Source organism: Manis javanica, chromosome 7 (genome assembly GCF_040802235.1).
Source record: "Manis javanica isolate MJ-LG chromosome 7, MJ_LKY, whole genome shotgun sequence".
NCBI classification, from domain to species: Eukaryota; Metazoa; Chordata; class Mammalia; order Pholidota; family Manidae; genus Manis; species Manis javanica.
The window spans coordinates 84,314,761-84,335,805 of NC_133162.1; the positions used below are offsets into that span (position 1 = coordinate 84,314,761).

At 36.0% G+C, this 21,045-nt stretch overlaps 1 protein-coding gene across 5 annotated transcripts in view; it reads right to left on the bottom strand.

The window, feature by feature from the left end:
- The window catches only part of RYR2 (ryanodine receptor 2), an 894,209-nt gene that overhangs the window by 673,011 nt on the left and 200,153 nt on the right, over positions 1–21,045 (bottom strand). For all 5 annotated transcript variants that reach the window (XM_073241246.1, XM_073241245.1, XM_073241243.1 and 2 more), the window contains exon 2: positions 19,470–19,589. In XM_073241246.1, the coding sequence (XP_073097347.1) occupies positions 19,470–19,589 (120 nt within the window). The remainder of the gene's footprint in view (positions 1–19,469; positions 19,590–21,045) is intronic.

Genomic DNA, 21,045 nt, shown 5'->3' on the forward strand with positions numbered 1-21,045 from the left:
TTGTCATATTAATTACAGAATTGTTTTTCATATTATAACATGACATAAATGTAACCAAACTGGATATGGCTATCTATAATTTGATTTTTGATTTTTGCTCAATGAAATGTTCTTAGGATTTATTGTTGTTAATATATATGGTCAGCATTTTACTGTGTGTATATAACATTGTTTAAATATACTATAATTTAATTATCAAATTCCCTACTGATAAAATTAAGAGATCTTTATATGTGTTTTAAATTGACTTTCCTTTTTCTAGCAGTTTAAGATTCATAGAAAAATGGAGCAGAAAGTAGATTTCCCATATATCCCTCTCCCAGCACCCCCCACACACAAACAGCCAGTCTCCCCAAATGTATCACAGTGGTACAACAGTTAGAATCAGTAAACCTATACTGACATATGACTATCACCCAAAGTGCATAGTTTACACAGTCCACTCTGGGTGCTGTACATTCTTTGTGTTTTAACAAATGTACAATGACATGTGTGAACCATTCCAGTATCATACAGAATAGCTTCATTACCCTAAAGAGCTTTATATTCCACCTATTTATCTCTCCCCCTGCTAATACCTTGCAACCACTGATCTCCTTAATATCTCAAGTTTTGCCTTTTTTTTCAGAAGGTCATATTCTTAGAATCCTACATTAGATAGTCTTTTCAGACTTGGTAATATGCATCTAAGTTTCCTCCATGTCATTTCATGGCTTGATAGTTCGTTTGTTTTTAGCACTGAATACTATTCCATTGTCTGGATTTACCACTGTATGTTTATCCATTCACCTACTGAAAGACATCTTGGTTGCTTCCAGGTTTGGGCAATTATAATTAAACCTACTATAAACATCTGTGTGAAGATTTTTGCATGGATAGAAATTCTCAACTCATTCACATAAGTATCATAGAGCGTTAAGTGCTGGATCATATGGTAAAAGTATATTTAGTTTTGCAAGAATCTGCCTAACTGTCCTCCAAAGAGGCTATTCCATTTTGCATTCTCACCCACAATCAATGAGAGTTCCTGTTGCTCCACATCTCCACCAGTGTTTGTTGTTTTCAGGGGTTTGGACATTGTCATTCTAACTGGTGTGTGAGTGGTATTTTGGTTTTGCTACTACAAAAAAAAAATGTTCAAATGAACATGTATGCAGATATTTTCATGAGCCCATGTGCTCATGGCCCATGCCAGTGTATTTCTTGGAATGAATTTGTTAAGTCCCAGATATTACCATTTTAAACATTATATGTATAATCATATTGTTCATCAAAATAGCTGTCTTGATTTACATTCCTAAGAGGGATGTATAAAATTCCCACAGATCCACATATTTTCCACCATTCGACATTGCCAAACTTACCAATTTTTGTCAGTTTCATGCAAGAGAATTAGGGTTTGATATTTTGTACATTCTTTATTATTAATGATCTGGAACATTTTTTCTAAATAATTGGAAGCCACTTAAGTTTTCTTTTCTGTAGACTACTTCTTCAAGTCTTTTGAACATTTTTGTACTTGATATTCTTTCTTCCTTATAAATGGGCAGGAGTTCTTTATATGTTCTGGACAGTACATTTTATCAGTTTTTATGCACATGTTATTTTATCAGTTTTATTTGCACATGTTAAAAATATCTTCTCCCAATCTGACATGCTTTTTTATTGTGTTTATTGATATACAGAAGTCTTTCACTTTAATGTAGTCAAATATATATTTATTTTGCTTGTGGTTTGTGCTTTTTTTGGATTTTTAAAAATCAGATTTATTGAGATAAAATTTAGTGCTATAAACTTCAACACTTTTAAGTATACAACTTAATGAGTTTTAACACTGGTCTATAATCATGTAACAATAACCACAATCATAAGATAGAACATTTCCATCTACTTTATGGAATAAAAATATTTGCATGTCTCTGCAGTAAATTCCTTCCTCCTTCCCCCAGCCCTTGCCAACCCCTGATCTTTTTTGTCACTGTAGCCTTGCCTTTCTACACCTTTATGTGAATGGACACATTCAATATGTAGTTTTTACTGTCTCACTCCTCCCACTTAATGCCTCTGAGTTGTATCTATGCTGTTGCCCAGATTAATAGTTCATTTTTTTTATTGCTAAATAGCATCTCTTTATCAGCTGAAAGAAATTTGGGTTATTTCTAGTTTCAGACAATCATAAATAAAACTGTTTCAACATATGAGTACAAGACTTCAGGCAGAAACAAGAGTAAACAACTCTTGGAAAAATAACTGGGAATGAATTGGAGTATTGTATCCTAAGTTAAGGCTTAATTTTTTAAGAAACTGTCAAACTATTTTCCAAAGTGACTATCATTCTGCACTGCTATCAGCACTGTAGGAGGTCAGCTGCTCTTGATGTCTTCAACACTCAGCATTACGAGTCTTTTCGATTCCAGCCATTTTAGTGTTTGAGCGGAGGCATTTCATTATGGCTCTGATGTCCATTGCCCTGATAACTAATGAAGTTGACTGTCTTTTCATGTGCTTATTTACCTCCTTCACTAACATGTTTTTCAATCTTAGTTCAACATCGAAACAACTCTTAAGTTCTCCAAAGGCAGTCTAAATATATCCAACTAATTTTCCCACTCTTCACCCCAGACTCTCTGCTACAGTTGATACTGTTCATCACCTTGTTACCCCAGAAATGTTCCCCTTTCAGCCCTTTGACTCTGTCCTAGTCTGTCCTCTCCTGAATGTTCTCCTTTTTCTCATCCTTAACCCCTTCTTGGCCATCTTCAACTTCGGCTCATGGCCCACTATTCTTTCCATTTGGCACTGGACACAAATGCATCCCTCACTTATCCAACCTCCACAACTACCTCAGAACCTGCCTCCAGTGCAACTCTGCTCTTAAATTTTTCCTCACTACCCAGCTTATAGGGGCCTTTCCCTTATTTGACATTCTACAGAATCTATGACTATTCCTTATTGATATGCTGGGTCACTTGATTAAGTAAATGTCTTCTGTTGTTCCTTTTCTCTCCATTGTGAGCCTGACTTTAAGTTTTTCTAGAAAATGGAATTTTAATGTTAAAATACACATTAAGCATTTTATAAGAAATCTTGCCTGATCTATACAATTTAGATAAGACATCATTATTAACAATAATCTAGATAGGGAAGCAACCTAAGTATCCACTGACAGATGAATGGATAAGGAAGATGTCGACATATATGCAATTAATGAGCCTTTAAAAAGAATGAAGGTGAAGGTGATAAAGAAGATAAACTTTCAGTTAGAAAATAAGTAAGTCACAGGAATGAAAAGTAAGAGCATAGAACATACAGTCAATAATGTTGTTATAACGTTGTATGGTGATATATGGTAACTATACTTATTACGATGAGTATTTCATGATGTATATAATTGTTGAATCACTATATCATATACCTGAAAGCAATATAATATTGTATGTCAACTATATTTCAATATTTTTTAATTTGAAAAAATAAAATAGAAATATAAATTCATTATTTATTACTATAAAACAATGCATGAAATTAAAATATTTCTATGAAAATAGAGTTTTGCTGGCATAAAACAGCATTTCACTTTGCATCAACTTTGTCAACAGTTATTTATATTTTTTAATTATTTTTCAGTAAAGCATGTGATTATAAGCATGCTAACAAAGATTTATCCTTTATATAAAGTAGTAAATTAATTATTCTGATAAATTAAAGTCATTAAATTAATTCCTTAAAGCAGGAAGACACTATCTATGCATTATTTGGAAGGTAAAGTAGGATAAAAAGAAGACAAATGAACTGGTGAACTATCAAAAGAGATGTATCATAATGAAGTTAGTGGTCCAAAGATGGAAAATACTTCAAATCAATCACCATTTATTGATCATCTATTTCCTTGAAAATCTATTGTGCACCTGAAATACAAGATGAATGGCATGCTTCTCTGCATGCAGGTGCTTTCATGATTATTATTTCATAACAATTTCCAAAAATAAAGTAAAGGAGCATGCGATTTAGCAGCAAGAGGCTACAGCAGAAGGAGGAATTTATTCACAAGACAGAGAGAAAGGGAGAAAAGGAAGTGAGAAGAAGAGGAAAATGGGGAGGGAGAAAAAGAGAGAGCAAAAGAGAGACTGTGTTACTTTTGAGGGGAGGAAGGGGATCCATTTTAAATACAGGAGGGCTTTGCAAAGGAAGGCATATTTGACAGCTGCTTAAATAATGAACAGGCTTCCTTCAGGTGAACAATGTGAAAAGGAAGAAAGAGAACAGGGCAGTGCTTCCTATTTGGGAATTTAAATTATGTCACCTATGTCCCATCACCACTCTTCCCTAACTGGCTAGTACCATCAGAGTATAACTAAGACACTTAAGAAGAATTATTTCCATGCAACATATATATTATGATTTAACAAATAATTCTGTAATTGTCAATAGAATAATCTGCCAAAAAATTTAAGACATTTTCTTATAACTCTTATGCTCTACCAGAACTTTGAGAATGCAATCATTTATTCTTTATAGACTGAATATTCATACATCATCAGGATATGTCATCTCTGCCACACCTACGACCTACTTTGTTTTCCCCTGAAAGTACTGGCAAAGAAATAATTGTATAACTAAAACACAAAGACTTTGAGAAACAAATGTGACTACTGATCAGTATGTTTCTTCCCAACCATATTGCTATTTCTTTTGCTGAAACAAAATTCTGTGAAAGTCACAATGAACCAAGTAAACAGAACAACAAAACAACAATAATGTTACTATTTATTTTCCTACAATTGTTTTATCTCTTAAATTAATTTTTAGGGTATAACATTGAGAAATAAGTATCTGTTGTTCCAAATGTTTCATAAATTTTATTTTTAAAGTGAATCTTCTTACATCATTCAGCATTTATTTTATACTGACATTTTTATTATTCAAAAATTCTCACTTGAGTAAGAAGAACAGTTCCTCTGGAATATCACAACTATTATGCATCATTAATAACCTAATGCATTATTTATGATGGTGAATAACACTCTGAAATGAGAAGTCACTGAAGGTAAAATACTGCTCTATCATGTTCCATTATGGGAAGAAATACTTTTAATTAAAATGGTCCCACAGAAATTGAAAGAAATGGAAAGAGCTTATGATATTTTTCTGTCTATAGACTCAGTTTCCTTTTTGGAAGCATATATAAAAATCAACAATACTGTTTTTACATATGATGAATATGGACCAGCCTAGAAATACAGAATCATTGAAGTGCTGGGCTAAAACAAATCTTTAAGATCCTCTTAGAATCTCTGTCCTGAGTCCACAAAGAGTAACACCAGAAAATTATGATTGCAGCAGTAAGATCATTATTTTTCTATGAATCCTTTTTTTTATGAATTTTCTTTTCTGAGTGGCAACTTCATGACTATTGACAAATGATTGACCTACACTATTATTGGTCCCCCTTCGAACTTAATGTGAATTTGAATCTGTCTGTCTGTGTTTCAATATACCTTCTAACTGGTCTACATATTGGAAAGCTTTTGATACATTGATTTATAAACATCTATGTTATACATTTCTCTCATAAATCCATTTTTGAAATAGTTTTTCCATTGACTCCTTTGGGATTCTTAGATTTATACCAAATCATTTGCATCTAGAAATAGTTTTACCTCTTCATATCCAAATTTAAGTCTCTATGTCTAACTACATTGGCTCGCACGTCCAACACATTTAGACACAGCAGAAATACTGAACATCCTTCCTTAACTTATACTTGATTCTGACCACTAGTATGAGAAACTGTGTGTGTGTGTAACATAATCTAAGCAGCTATGTATCAATTACTTGTTTATTTTTTGAAATATAACTATATTTTGAATTTTGTCGACTGACTTTTCCCTATCTTCAGAGATATCCAAAGGATTTTTCTCCTACTAATATGAGGAATTATATTAATGGATTTTTTTCAGTATTGACCCACTCTTAGATTCCTGGAATAAATCACTTGGTCATGAAGGATGTTTAAATGCAACATAGATTTTTTTAAAAGTATTTTCAGATTTCTGTATTGATATTCATAAGTGAGATCAATAATTTTCCAAAATAATTTTTTAAGATTTTTGAATCCATATCATATTTACTTGATGAAGGAAATTTGGAAGTTTCCCTTCTGTTGCTATGTTTTGAAATATTGTTAGTTTAGTTGATTGAGTAAGAGTTATCTGACCCTGGCACATTCCTTGTTAGGAAATTATTTTACTGCTTTATTTATTTTATGATAATTAGTCTTTAGACTTTCTGTGGTAAACTCAGTTTTTCTAGAAAATGATTCATTTCATCAAGATTTTCAAGTCCACTTGCAAATAATTGAGCAAATGGGTCCCTTTTGATTTAATTCCCTTTGTTTTGATTATTATCCCTCTCCTACCTTTATTTAACTTCTAATATTTGAATATTATGCTTTCTCCCTTTTTCTTGATTAGGTTGTGGTTTGCCTATTGATTTTTTCAGAACAACCAATTTTTAAATTAATGCATCCATTCTTTTTTATCTTTAATTGATTCCATTTTATTGCTTTCTGCTGCTTACTTTGTCTAGTTTTTTAGTCTATTTTAACTCATTTAGTTCCTTTTTTCTTTTTTATTGATACATGCATTTAAGGCTAAAACTTTTAATTCTGATAACCTCCTATCTCACGTATCTGAAATCATGTATTTATTTTCACTATGTTCAAGAAATTCCTCAATTTTATTCAATATTTCTACTTTGACTTAACACTGTTTAACAGCATTCTTTCTAATTATCTGACAAAGGGGATTTTGACTTTTTTCAACTTTTCTTTGAAAACTTAATTTCTAATTTTAGTCCTTTATAGTCATGTTTGTATTTTTGCTGCTCCTTGAAACTGAGGTTTTCTTTGTGACCTAAAATATGGTCAACATTCTTTAATGTGTTATTTGAAACTTTTAAAAATGTACACAATTTTGAGGTTCAGATTTTTGATGTATCTTTATAAGGTCAACCTCACTGACCTTTTCTTCTAAGCATTTTTTTTTCCACCTGAAGTATACCTTCTATTATTAATGTGTTTCTCTTTTCTCTTTGCACCTCCTATAGTTTCTGGTTTAGGAAAGGTCTTCATGTTATGGGGTACACACAACTACTTTACCCTCATTGTGAAGTGCACCCCTTAACGTTAAATATCCCTGTCTTTTTTAGTTACTTGGTCTGAATTATACCTTGTCAAATAATGAGATGAGACAGATACCTGCTTTCTTCGTGTGTGCACTACCTGGCACGGACATGTCCTGTCTCTTTTTACCTTAGTTAGCACATATTTGGCTTTGCTAGTCAAACTTAAAATCTTAAATTCTTCTTGCTTAAAATAATAGGTAAGTTGCCTCCATTTACAACTATTCAAATGAAAGTTTAATAGTATTTTTATCAACATTCTCCTCCCACTTTTTGCTCGTTTTACAGACTTTGCAATGCCAGCACACAGATCCATCACATGTGACGCTCTCTCACGGAAAATCATCCCTGAGTCTCAGCTACTCAAATAAATGCATATTACTTTCTCACCAACATTCCTGCGCCAGTCCGTAATGCAAATGCGGTTGTCTACAGCTTGCTCTCCAGGAAATTCCTAAAGAAGGACTCATGGAAACAACCCCTAATGTTTTTCATCTTCATGATAGTTCGTCTAAGGCCTTTATATGAAAAGTCAGTGCGGCTGTAATCCTTGACTCACATTTTCTTTTCCATGAGTTTCTTAACATACAACTCCATTTTCACTTGGCCTAAAGCACTGGCATTATAAAGTCTGATAACAATCTGACATTTTTCCTTGAAAATGACTTGGTTATTTTTGCCCAGATTCGAAGGATTTTTTTCTTTTTCTATTATTTTTTACATTGAGGTACATACAATAAAAGTCACAAGTCTTAGTGTACAGCGTGATGAATTTTAACATGTGTATGTATTCCTGTAACCATTGCCCAGATCAAGCTATCAAACAAGCTCTCACTAATTTCTCCCCTTCCCAGATTTCCCCCTCCTCCTACCCACTCACTCCCCTATGGCAACCACCAGTCTGTTCTCTGTGATTATGAGTCTACTTCAGTTTTGTTTCTTTGTTCATTTGTTTCGTTTGTCAGATTACACATGCAAGAGAAAACATATGGTATCATCTCTGATTTAGCATAACACCCTCTAGGTCCAGCCATGTTGTCACAAATGGTAAGATTTCATTTTTTTTATGACTGAGTAATATTCTATTGCATTTATGTACCATGTCTTTTTTTATCCACTCATCTACTAATATTGTTCTATCTGTTGAGGTTAGATGTTTTTCTTTACCTTTAAACTCCATTAGCTTTACTAGAATATCTTACCGGGCCAACTAGGAAGTTGACCTTACTAGGTATGCATTATACCTTTTTAATGTGTAGTTCAAGCAAGTAAGCTTGAGCTTTGGTTTTCTTCCCAATGCCTTTGATTGTAATTATATCGGATACTCTTCCTGTCTCCTATATCTAACATTATCTGCTGTCTATTTTCTTTAACAGACCATTTTTTTGACAGGGTTATGTTCACAGCAAAAATTTTTTTAGTACTCTTTTCAATATATATTTTTTGAAGTATAGTTGATATACAATATCATATTGGCTTCAAGTATAGAACAGTGATTTGTTACATACACTATTAAATGCTTACCCCAAACAGTGTAGCTACTGTCAACATAGGAAGATGTCACAGAACTATTGACTTTATTCTCTATGCTGTACCTTCATCCATGTGACCAATTATATTATGATTGAGATTTTGTGCCTCTTTATCCCCTTCACCTCCTTTGCCCACTTACCCCACTCCTCCCCCACGGCAACCACCAGTCACTTCTCAGTGTCTGAGTCTACTGCTAGGTTCACAGCAAAACTGAATGGAAGGTACACTGATTTTCCATATACTCTCTGCCCCCTCACGTGCAGAGCCTCCTCCATTATTAACATTCCCCACCAGAGGGGGATATTTGTTACAACAGATGAACCTACACTGACTCATCTAATCACCCAAAGTCCACAGTGGTCATCAGGGGTCACCCCTGGTGGTGTACATTCTATGGTCTTGACACATGTATGTTGACATGCATCCATCATTATAGAATCATACAGAGTATTCTCACTGCCCTAAAAATCCTTTATGCTCCACCTATTCATCTGTCTCTCCTCCCTAGCCCCTGGCAACCACTAACATTATTACTGTCTCCACAGTTTTGCCTTTTGCAGAAGGTCATAGAGTTGGAATCAAATGGAATGCAGCCTTTTCAGATTGGCTTCCTTCACTCAGAAATATGCACTTCAGTTTCCACCACATCTTTTCATGACTTGCTGGTTCATTCCTTTCCAGTGCTGAATAATATTCCAGTATCTGTATTTACCACAGTTTATTTATCCATTCACTTACTGAAGGATATATTAGATGCTTCCAAGGTTTGGCAATTATGACTAAAGCTTTTCTCAACACCCATGTGCAAGTTTCTTTGTGGACATAAGTTTTCAGCTGCCTTGGGAAATACCAAGGAGCACAGTTGCTGAATCGTATGGTCAAGGTATATTTAGTTTTGTAAGAAAACACCAAACCATCTTGCAAAGTGGCTGAACCATTCTGCACACTCACTGTCAATAAATGACAATTCCTGTTGTTCCACATGCTTGCCTGCATTTCCTTCTGTCAGTGTTCTAGAATTTAGCCCTCCTAATAGTTTTAGTGGTATCTCATTGTTGCTTTAGTTTGCACTCCCCTCGTGACACAGGACAGGGAAAAGCATCCTTTCACATGTGCTTACTTGTCATCTGTTGCTCTTCTTTGTTGAGGTATCTGTTAAGGTCTTTGGCCCATTTTTTAAGTCAAGTTTTTAGTTTTAAGAGTTATTTGTATATTTTGGATAACAGTCCTTTATCAGAGGAGTATTTTCTAAGTATTTTCCACCCATTTCTGTTAGAGGGTTGTTGAAATTTCCAACTATGACAATGTTTTCATCTATTTCTTCTTACAGTTCTATCAGTTTTTGCCTCATGTTATTTGATGTTATTCATATTATTTGTTAGGCCGATACATATTAAAGATTATGATGCTTTCTTAGAGAGGTGATTCCTTTACAGTCATATAAGGCCCTTCTTTATCCCTGAAAGCTTTCCTTGCTCTGAAACCTGATCTGTCTTCAATTAGTACAGCTGCCCCTACTTTCTTTTATTATTGTCAGCAATGTATCTTTTCCCATCTACTTACTTTTAATTTATATATATCTTTTCTTTAAAGTGGGTTTCTTGTATTCAGTATACAGTTAGGTCTCCTTTTTTTTATTCATTCTTCACAATCTCTGACTTTAACAGTTGCATCTAGACCACTGACATACAAACCAATTACTGACATAGATTAAGAGCTATCATGTTTGTGACTATTTTCTATTTGTTGCTCTTGTTGTTTATATTTTTGTCTTACACCCTTTTCCTGCTTTTTGTGGTTTTAACTGAGCATTTTATATGATTTCATTTTCTCTCCTTTCAAAGCATATAACTTTACTTCTTTTTTTATTAAGGCATCGTTGATATACAATCTTATGAAGGTTTAACATGAGCAACATTGTGGTTACTACATTGACCCATATTATCAAGTTCCCCCCACAAACACCCCATTATAATCACTATCTACCAGGGTAATAAGATGCTATAGAGTCATTAACTTGTCTACTCCATGCTATACTGCTTTCCCCATGACCTACCTATATTATAAGTGCTAATTATAGTGCTGCTTAATCCCCTTCTATTTCCCTCCCCATGTCTCCTCCCCACTCCCTTCTCTTTGATCACCGATAACCCCTAGTACCTTCTTAGAGTCTATGAGTCTGCTGTTGTTTTGTTCCTGCAGTTTTGCTTCATTTTTATACTCCACAAATGAGGGAAATCATTTGGTACTTGTCTTTCTCCACCTGGCTTATTTCACTGAGCATAATACCCTCTAGCTCCATCCATGTTGTTGGAAATCGTACGATTTGATTTCTTCTTCTGGCTGAATGATATTCCATTGTATACATGTACCACCTCTTCTTTATCCATTTATCTACTGATGGACACTTAGGTTGCTTCCATGTCTTGGCTATTGTAAATAGTGCTACAATAAACATAGGGGTGTATATGTCTTTTTGAATCTGGGATCTTGTTTTGTTTGGGTAAATTCTTCAGACTGGAATTCCTGGATCAAATGGTATTTCTAGTTTCAGTTTTTTGAGGAACTTCCATACTGCTTTCCACAATGGTTGAACTAATTTACATTCCCACCAGCAGTGTAGAAGGGTTCCCCTTTCTCTTCATCCTCACCAGCATTTGTTGTTCCTTGTATTTCAGATGTTGGCCATCTTAACTGATGTGAGGTGATATCTTATTGTGGTTTTAATTTGCATTTCCCTGATAATTAGAGATGTGGAGCATCTTTTCATGTGCCGTTGGTATTCTGAATTTCTTCTTTGCAGAAGTGTCTGTTCAGATCCTCTGCCCATTTTTTTCTTTGGTATCATTAATACAAAACCACGTGAGCAACACTGTGGTTACTAGATTACCCCCATTATCAAATCCCCACCACATACCCATTACAGCCATGGTCCATCAGCATAGTAAAGATGCTATACAGTCACTACTTGTCTTCTCTGTGCTATACTGCCTTCACCATGACCCCCACCCACATTATGTTGCTAACCGTAATACCCCTTATTCCCCTTCTCCCTCACTTCCCACCCACCCTCCCCAGTCCCTTTCCCTTTGGTAACTGTTAGTCCATTCTTGGATTCTGTGAGTCTGCTACTGTTTTGTTCTTTCAGTTTTTTCTTTGTTCTTATACTCCAAAGATGAGTGAAATCATTTGATACTTATCTTTCTCTGCCTGGCTTATTTCACTGAGCATAATACCCTCTACCTCCATCCATGTTGTTGGAAATCATAGGATTTGTTTTCTTCTTATGGCTGAATAATATTCCATTGTGTATATGTACCACATCTTCTTTATTCATTCATCCACTGATGGAAACTTAGATTGCTTCCATTTCTTGGCTATTGTAAATAGTGCTGTGATAAACATAAGGGTGCATATGTCTTTTTCCAACTGGGCTCCTGTACTGTTAGGGTAAATTCCTAGGAGTGGAATTCCTGGGTCAAATGGCATTTCTATTTTGATTTTTTTGAGGATCCTCCATACTGCTTTCAATAGTGATTGAACTAATTTACATTCCTACCAGCAGTATAGGAGGGTTCAGCTTTCTCCTCATTCTCACCAACATTTGTTGTTGTTTGTCTTTCAGATGGTGGCTATCCTAATTGGTGTGAGGTGATATCTCATTGTGGTTTAATTTGCATTTCTCTGATAATTAGCGATGTGAAGCAACTTTTCATGTGCCTGTTGGCCATCTGAATTTCTTTATTAAAGAAGTGTCTGTTCACAGCCTTTGCCCATTTTTTCATAAGGTGATTTGCTTTTTGTATGTTGAGGCATATGAGTTCTTTATATATTTTGGATGTTAACCCCTTTTTGGATATGTCATTTCTGAATATGTTCTCCCATAGTGTAGGGTGTCATTATGTTATACTAATGGTGTCCTTCACTGTACAGAAGCTTCTTAGTTTGATGTAGTCCCATTTGCCCATTTTTGCTTTTGTTTCCCTTGCCCAAGGAGATGAGTTCAGGAAAAAGTTGCTCATGTTTATATTCAAGAGATTTTTGCCTATGTTTTTTTCTATGAGTTTTATGGTTTCATGATTTATGTTCTGTTTTTTTGATCCATTTCAGGTCTATTTTTGTATATTGAATTACACAATAATTCAGTTACATTCTCTTACATGTGGCTGTCTAGTTTTGCCAACACTAGTTGTTGAAGAGGCTATCATTTCCCCATTGTATATCCATGGCTCATTTATTGTATATTAATTGGCTGTATTTGCTTGGGTTTATCTCTGGGCTCTCTATTCTGTTCCATTGGTCTATGGGTCTGTTTTTGTGCCAGTACCAAATTGTGTTGATTACTGTGGCTTTGCAGTAGAGCTTGAATTGGGAGCATAATACCCCCAGCTTTATTCTTTCTTCTCAGGAATGCTTTGGCTATTTGGGGTCTTTTGTGGTTCCATATGAATTTTAGAACTATTTGTTCTAGTTCATTGAAGAATGCTGTTGTATTTTGACAGGGATTGCATTGAATCTTTAAATCTCTTTAAGCAGGATGGCCATTTTAACAATATTAATTCTCCCTATCCAAGAGCACAGGATGTATTTCCTTATATTAGTATCTTCTTAATGTAATACTTCTTTTTTGACTTTTTTTAGTAGTTTTTCTGGAGCATGCAATATACATTTACAAGTAATCTGAATCCACCTCAAATAATAGTATAGCACTTCATTCAGTACAAGTAACTTATAATAATAAAACAATTTCAATTCTTCCTTCCCATCCCTTATATCATTGCTATTATCCATTCCATTTATACATAAGTATATATATGCATGCAGATTTGGCTAGAGCATTGTTCTTATTACTTTGAACAAACTTTTTTCTATTATATCAATTAAAATAAGAAAAATAGTTTTACCTTCCCCATTGTTCTTCCTTCCTTCACATAGAATCAAGTTTCTGACCTCTGTTTTTTCCTTCTTGCTAAGAAGCTTCCTTTCATATTTCTTGCAAGCCACGTTTACATACAACAAACTCTTTCAATTTTTTGTTTTTCTGATAAAATCTGTTTCTCCTTCATTTCTGAAGGGTGATTCTGCATGATACAGAATTCTACGTTGGTAGATTTCCTTCTGAATACTTTATTTCACTCCATTCTCTTGCATGGTTTCTGAGAAGTTGGATATAATTTTTATCTTCGCTCTTCCAAAAGTAAGGTGTTTCTTTTCTCTGGCTTCTTTTTGGATATTTTATTTATCTTTAATTTTCTGTACCTTGAAAATGATATGCCTATACTGAAGGCGTTTTTTAAAATGTATCCTACTTGGTGTTCTCTGAGCTTCCTAGATCTGTGGTTAGGTATCTGACATTAATTCACAGAAATTCTCAGTCACTGTAGTTTCAAATATTTCTTCGACTTCTTTCTTCATGGTTCTAGGACTCTTTTGTAGTTCTCCCATGGTTCTTGAATGTTTGTTTGGTTTTTTTTCATTGAGTCTTTTTTCCTTTGTTTTTCAGTTTGGGAGATTTCTACTAAGATATCCTCTGCTCAGAGCTTTGCTCAGCCAAGTCTAGTCTACTAATAAGCCCATCAAAGGCATTCTTAATTTCTGTACACTGTTTTGATTTCTTTTTTATACTCTTTCTTTGAATTTCTGCCTCTGCTTATATTGTCCATCTGTTCTCACATGCTGTTGTTCTTTATGCAGTGGTGTCTTTAGCATATTAGTCATAGTTGTTTTGAATTCCTGGTCTAATAATTCCAACATTCCTGCCATATCTGAGTCTGGTTCTGATGCCTGCTCTTTCTCTTCCAATTGTGTTTTTTCCTTTCAGGGTGTCTTATAATTTTTTTCCTGATAGCTGGGTATGATGTACTGGGCAAAAGGAATTGCTATATAAATGATCCTTTAGTAATGTGATAGGAAGATGCAAGGGGAGGAGAAGTATTTTATGGTTCTTTTATTAAGTCTCGGTCTCTTAGTAAACCTGTGCTTATGGACTGTGAAGTTCACACACACGTTTCTCAGTTTCCCCTCTTAGGTGGGGCAGGATGGCCAGAGGAGGCTGGAGCTGGGCTACTTTCACCCAGGTGGGCTCCTGCTGATTTAATCCCGGCAGGTGAATCCCAGCTCTGGCAACACAGTCTCCTGAGGGCAGACCTTTTTGAGAACATAACACTCTGGAGCATTTCACAATGGCTTTTACCCCTTCCTCTGCTGGGAACACAGAGACATTTCTCTCCAATATTCTCTATGAGAGCCTGATATAACTCCAGGAGGTAACCCTCCCAAAAGTGTGGGGCCCCGCGATGATTGGGCCCCCTGGAATTTTTAAGTCTCAGACTTATCCACACTGAGCCTTGGGCAGTCTGCCAGTTGCGGCCCAGCTTTCCCTGCACTGGCTCAAAGAGGCTGTGATTCTCTGTGCACAGCTGTCACTCCCTCCAACCCAGGGAGAGAGGTTTGCCCTGTCGCCTCACGGTTCTGACGGATCTAAGAAGGGTTGTTGATTTTTCAGTCAGTTTAACTTTTTACTTGTTGTTAGGGTGGAATGGCAATTTCCCAGCTCCTCACATGCTGGTCAGGACCCTAGAAATCTCTGGTTCTTCCATCTCTTCATTTTCTTAGGATCGTTTTCATCTCCAGGTCCTCTACTCCCCTGGAGGCATTGCCTGGGGTTCATATGTTCCCGTGTCCCTTCCAGTTTAGTCTCCATTTCCTGAGTCGTCTTTCCTTTATTTACAATTTGCCCCTGTTATCTTTCAGCTCTACTCAAGTCTTTTTCTTCTCTACTCACCTTATTTCCGAGTTTATAATGTATGCTTATATTGTTCCGAGTTTATAATGTATTCGTTCATAAGAGCTCTCTTCTGAGTTTCTTTTAGCTCATTTTGAAACATTATGCAGCCATTGTTAAGTCTGGTAGATCTGTATTACCTACCAATATTATTTGGCTCTTTATTCTTCCTCATTGACATATAAAAATATATATAATATAGAAATCAAATCTATATAAAAGACAACTACAAATAATTGTATAAATATAAATCAGATTACTCTGCTTATATATATATATATATATATTATAGATGATTATATACAAATATGCATGTATATGTATATACAGTAGAAAGAGAAAGACAAATCAGGAGCAGAACTGTGTCTTCAGGCATAAAGGCACACCAGATAAACACAAAATTGAGACGAGCACTTCTGTACCCTGAGGGAGGGAGGATGGGTCAGTTAAGTTTTTGTAGCTTCCTGGCTCTAGAGCAACTCGTTTGATGTTTTCACCTAATGTTCAGAAGATGTCCTATATTTTATGAGATACTAGCTGTTTCCCTCCCCTGCTTTTTCCTGATCCTTCTCTATCCTTTGAGCCATGTTACCCTATCCCCCTATTCACTCTGAGCTTTATTCCCAGCGATCTCTACTCTGAGCAGGGCTTTGTCAGGAAGGCAGTTCCCTGGGTTAGTTTCCAAAGCCACAGGCCAAGACCGTTTCAGAAACATCCATCCTTCCCATGCTTCCTTTGCCTCCTGCCGGTTGTGGCTGCTGTTTTTCACTTTGGCCCTCCACACCTTCGAGTGAGTACCTGTTACCAATTTTTTGAGACCACAGAAAGTGCATTGCCTTTCCTCCACTTCCTCCTGCACCCACCCCGACACCAAATGAGGGGAGAACTTGTCACCTGGTTTGTTACAGACATTAAATTGTCTGTGGGTTTGGGGTTTTGCCATCTTTGCAGCTCTGTCAGCTTTTAGGTGAAGATTCAAAGAGATTAAAAAATAAAAACTATGCCTCTCTGATAACTTATAATTTCTCCTTAAACTTTTAATCATAACCAGGTGAGTATCTAAAAGTGACCAGTTCCTAAGAGCAAAACCCCAACTTCTCATTTCTAAAGTAGAGAAACAAAACTGAAAGCCCATTCACATAAAGACTACACAGTAAATATCATAATTATGAAATATGAATGCTTATTTGAAATACATTAACAACTTAATGTTTACATTTTCAGCAAGAAAATCATTGCTAAAGTTGCAAACTATTCTCTTTTGTGCAAGATCAGCCTGATTAGAAGGAGAAAGAGTCTGAGGGACAACAAAGAGTCTCCTGAAGAAGTAAGGCTGCCTTTGATTAAAAGATCTTGTAGCTTAAGATATTTCTGGGATCATTTCCAGGAACACATATATAATTTACAATGACTGACTATTTACTGCCAACAATAATTCCATTCCCCCTATCTTGATAATAAATGCAGGAGACAATGATTTGAGGGAGGACAAAAGCCATCTCCCACTTTCTGCCAATGAAAATTAAGTCAGACACATCAGCACAAAACGTATCTGCACCCAAGTTTACATATTTTAAACATAAACTGTGATATAAAGTTTTGAATCTCTAATGTTATAGAAAATTAAATGTTTATAAAAATATAATTGGCTAAAGACTAGTGGTTCTCTTTCAAACTTACTAATCTACTAAATTTTATGCATTATTTACTAGTTCAAGGCACTGTGTTTGGTACTAAGATACAAGAAAACAAAGGAGATGTGTTCTGGTCTTCAGGGAAGCTGGTGCTCCTACCTGAGAGCTACACACATATGTATTCAAGAAGACAAGGTGGCACAGCTGTTACACTGGAATAAGTCCAGCTGTCGCTGCAACACATGTAGGACCAAAGCACCTAAGGAGCGGAGAAAGGGGAACTCAGGCATTGGGAGAATAGCAACCCAGAAGAGGGACTACTTGAGGTAGGTCTTGAAGGGCCAGCAGCATTTTGGCAGGCAGAAGAGTACAGGAAGGATCTATAAGTGGGGGGAACAAAGGCAATAGAGAGATGGAAAAAAAAGGTATATGGGGGATCTTCAAGTAATCTCGGTGAGGGAAAGAAAAGAGAGTGTGTATGTTGTAAGAACTTAAAAACAGTTCAGACTGGTTTATTGGATTTCAATTGCAATTTTATTCTATGCTTCATAAACAGTCTCAGTATCTCCTCCCACAAGCAAATTTTCAGATAAACCAGTAAAGAATATGATAGCATGACAACAATAAAAATGGTGAAAATGGTCAGTTCGCTTTCATCAGTAACAACTAGATAGTCAAATGTTCCTGCTAGGAATTAACCAGTTTAAATGGATGCCTAGCCTTTCAATGCACTGATTTGTACATAATAGACCCACTGCAGAATTGCGAGCATTCATCTTTAGTACTGGAAACCAGCAGTAATGTTAATTTAATGGACCAAGAGAACACCAGCTTGTACAGTGTTCAATGTAATGCAGAAAATCAAAAGCCAGCTAACAAAATGGCTGGTGTGATTCTAGCCACTACAAAATATCAGAAACCACAGGGAAATGCTAAATATTAAAATGCTCAATACTTCTTTTTAGGAATACTTCTCACAACTGACAACTATTAGTTTGTACAAAGACAATACTCAATAAACACTGATCAAATCAAAAATAAATCTAAGCAGGACTATAAAATGTGTAATGGTTGGCCATCTACTATGACAATATTAATAATGTGAGTTGGCATTGCATTTTTATAATAAATAAACCATATGTACACACTGCTCAGTATCATTGCACAAAGTAACCAAAGAGGTACTGTGGTATGAGGGAAAGAACCAGATATTTGAAGCCAAAAGGTCAAAGGGAAGGAATGAAGAACCACTGCTAACACTATTGCTTCAAATCACATCAAGCATTTTAGATACAGTACCTGACTTCAAGTAGCTTTCCATTTGCTCATCAGTACAATGAATATGACAGTGTACTCTATGCATACTCATATTGTGACAATTAAGCAAAATTGTGCATATCATAGGACTCTGCAAACCAAAGAGCACTATGCAAAAGATTATGACTGTTTTCTAGTTGATCTCCTACCCCAAGATATCTGCGTATCCTCTCTTTCCCTTACTCTGCACAAGCTGATCGATCCTCACATCCTGTATATCCTCTAAGTATATTCTCCTACATTCCCCTTTCATCACTGCTTCTCCTCTGAAGAACCATTGTTCCAAAACAGACCTCTGCAGACCCTTTCCAATGTGTCTCCCTGCTCCTACACATGCTCTCTTCACATCCTCTAATCCATGTAAGAAACTGTCTTTTAAATACCAAAAAATACTGCATGAAGCACCTGCTCCAAAGACCTCCCTTCTCAGAGGGGAACCTCAGATCCTAACGACGGCCTGGAAGGCCCTCCATGACCTGGTGGCTTTGAGGCCTCAGCTCCCACCATGGAACTGCACTTCAGTGGCCTCCTGGCTGCTACTTAAACACTCACCAGCACATTCCTAACCAGGGGCCCTTGCATTACCTGGTTCCTCTTTCTGGAATGTTCAAGAACATAGAACCGCTCATTTGCTCACTCCATTCCTGTCTGCTCAAATGTCACTCAGAATGTCCTTCCATAAACACCCTTTGTGAAAGGCTTAAGTTTATGCCTTACCACTCTCTACCCTAATACTCTGCTTTTTCCCATAGCCCTTAGTTCTGAAATGATGTCACTGATTTACTTCTTTATTTTTCCACCAGAATATAAACACTGGGGGCAAGGACTTGTCCACTTGTTAACAATTGTATCTGAGTTATTTGCAATGAGTAGGGGATCAATAAAATACTTAATGAAGTGTAAAGACATTTTTCATATCTCTTTTAGGATTTTTTTTGTTCCACAGAGGGCCCATAAATAACTTTAACGCCACTAGTAAACCCCAAATATTTGAATAGCTTCAAAAGGCTTCATCCCACCTTGGAATTCGAAGTGGACTCCAAGAAACAGAGTCTGTTGCCAAATCCTTCTGCTGCCAAACATAGTTTCTGTTGCTCTTTGTGGATGGTGGCCGTGCACTGCAGAACCACTTCATCATCCTGCAAAGGGGGAAGACAGAAAGTGAGATGTGACATGACCTGACAGTCTACATCAGATCTAGATGAATATTATTTTAGTGCATTTTAAAAGTCACAGAAAAATATGAGAACTGCCAAAAAAAGAACACCACAGAATCAATTCCTAGGGGATTTTTACCTGCAAAAAGGGTAACTCAGTGCAAGTTGGAGGGGGAGGTCATACCACCCAAGCCAGTTCATAGTTTTCCCACAATCATTACTGATCCCCACAGGCAAACTGCATGGAGAACAGAAAAACATATGATTTCCATGTTAGCCCTCTTCTACACAAAATTACCAAGAAATCATCTGACAAATTTCAAGGACAACAAGCATCAGCAGGAATGGAACAGAATCTAACAGGAGACACACATGTGTTTCCAAAACCAACACAAGAAAACAGGTCAGTAACAGAACTTCTGGGTTCAAATTGACCAGGAAAGTCATCTTAGTTCACCCACACACTGGCTACTTGATCATATTTGAAATGATCCTGGGCTGCTTAAAATGCACAGAGAGATGATTTGTTTGTTCAGTCCTCTGAAAGCCAACACTGGTTTCCAACCAATTAGTTTAGCAGGATTACAAGAAAAATTATAAAAGGGAAAAGATGATAAATGGGATGGTTCTGTGTTAGCATTAGAATTTAGAGACTTTAGAATTAGCAACAGCTGCATTCCCCATCCAGCTTTGCCACGCTCAGCTCAGACGATCCCAGGCAAAGTTCTGAATCTCTAAAATGATATGGTGCCTTACCCAGTGATTAATGTGCAAAAGGCACTAAATTGACAAGTTGGGGATATCATTATCATTTCCAACAAAGAATCTCACTTTAATAGGTTCTATGAGGCAAATGCCCGAAAAGTCTAACTATTTGTATTCTGATATTTCAAACTCAAAGTAGCAGGATACTTAACAGAGGAGCAGAAAAACCAATATATTCATTGACCCTTTTATAATTAGAATCAAAGTTAAAAGGGACACAACAAGTACCTTCTAGAAAACCCTCACCATGGCGGAATGGCAGACTGGAGGTCATAACATATGATAAATATTCAAAAGCAGAAACTAAGTCTTTTTGGTTAACCCAAAGAATATGCTATATCAATTGGAAAAGTGCAATTCTAATTTGCATTTAAAGTCCCTCTAAAGCTTTAAATTTGCTTTATTCCCTATATGATGGCAGCAATACCTAATAGCCGGCTTACAGCACAAGTCACAAGCGAAGTCCAGCCTCTTAATAACTGCCCCCCCCCCCAAACATCTCCCCAGGCGCTTGCTAATCTCCAGTAAGTATTCAGTTGTTACATTTTAAGCCATGTGCTTACAAAAATAGCATTATTTTCACATAACGAGTGCCTATGAATATTAATTCATGCTCAGCATGGCTATAATAAAAAATAGTGGAGTATTTTTGTTGCTTATATAAGCCACACAA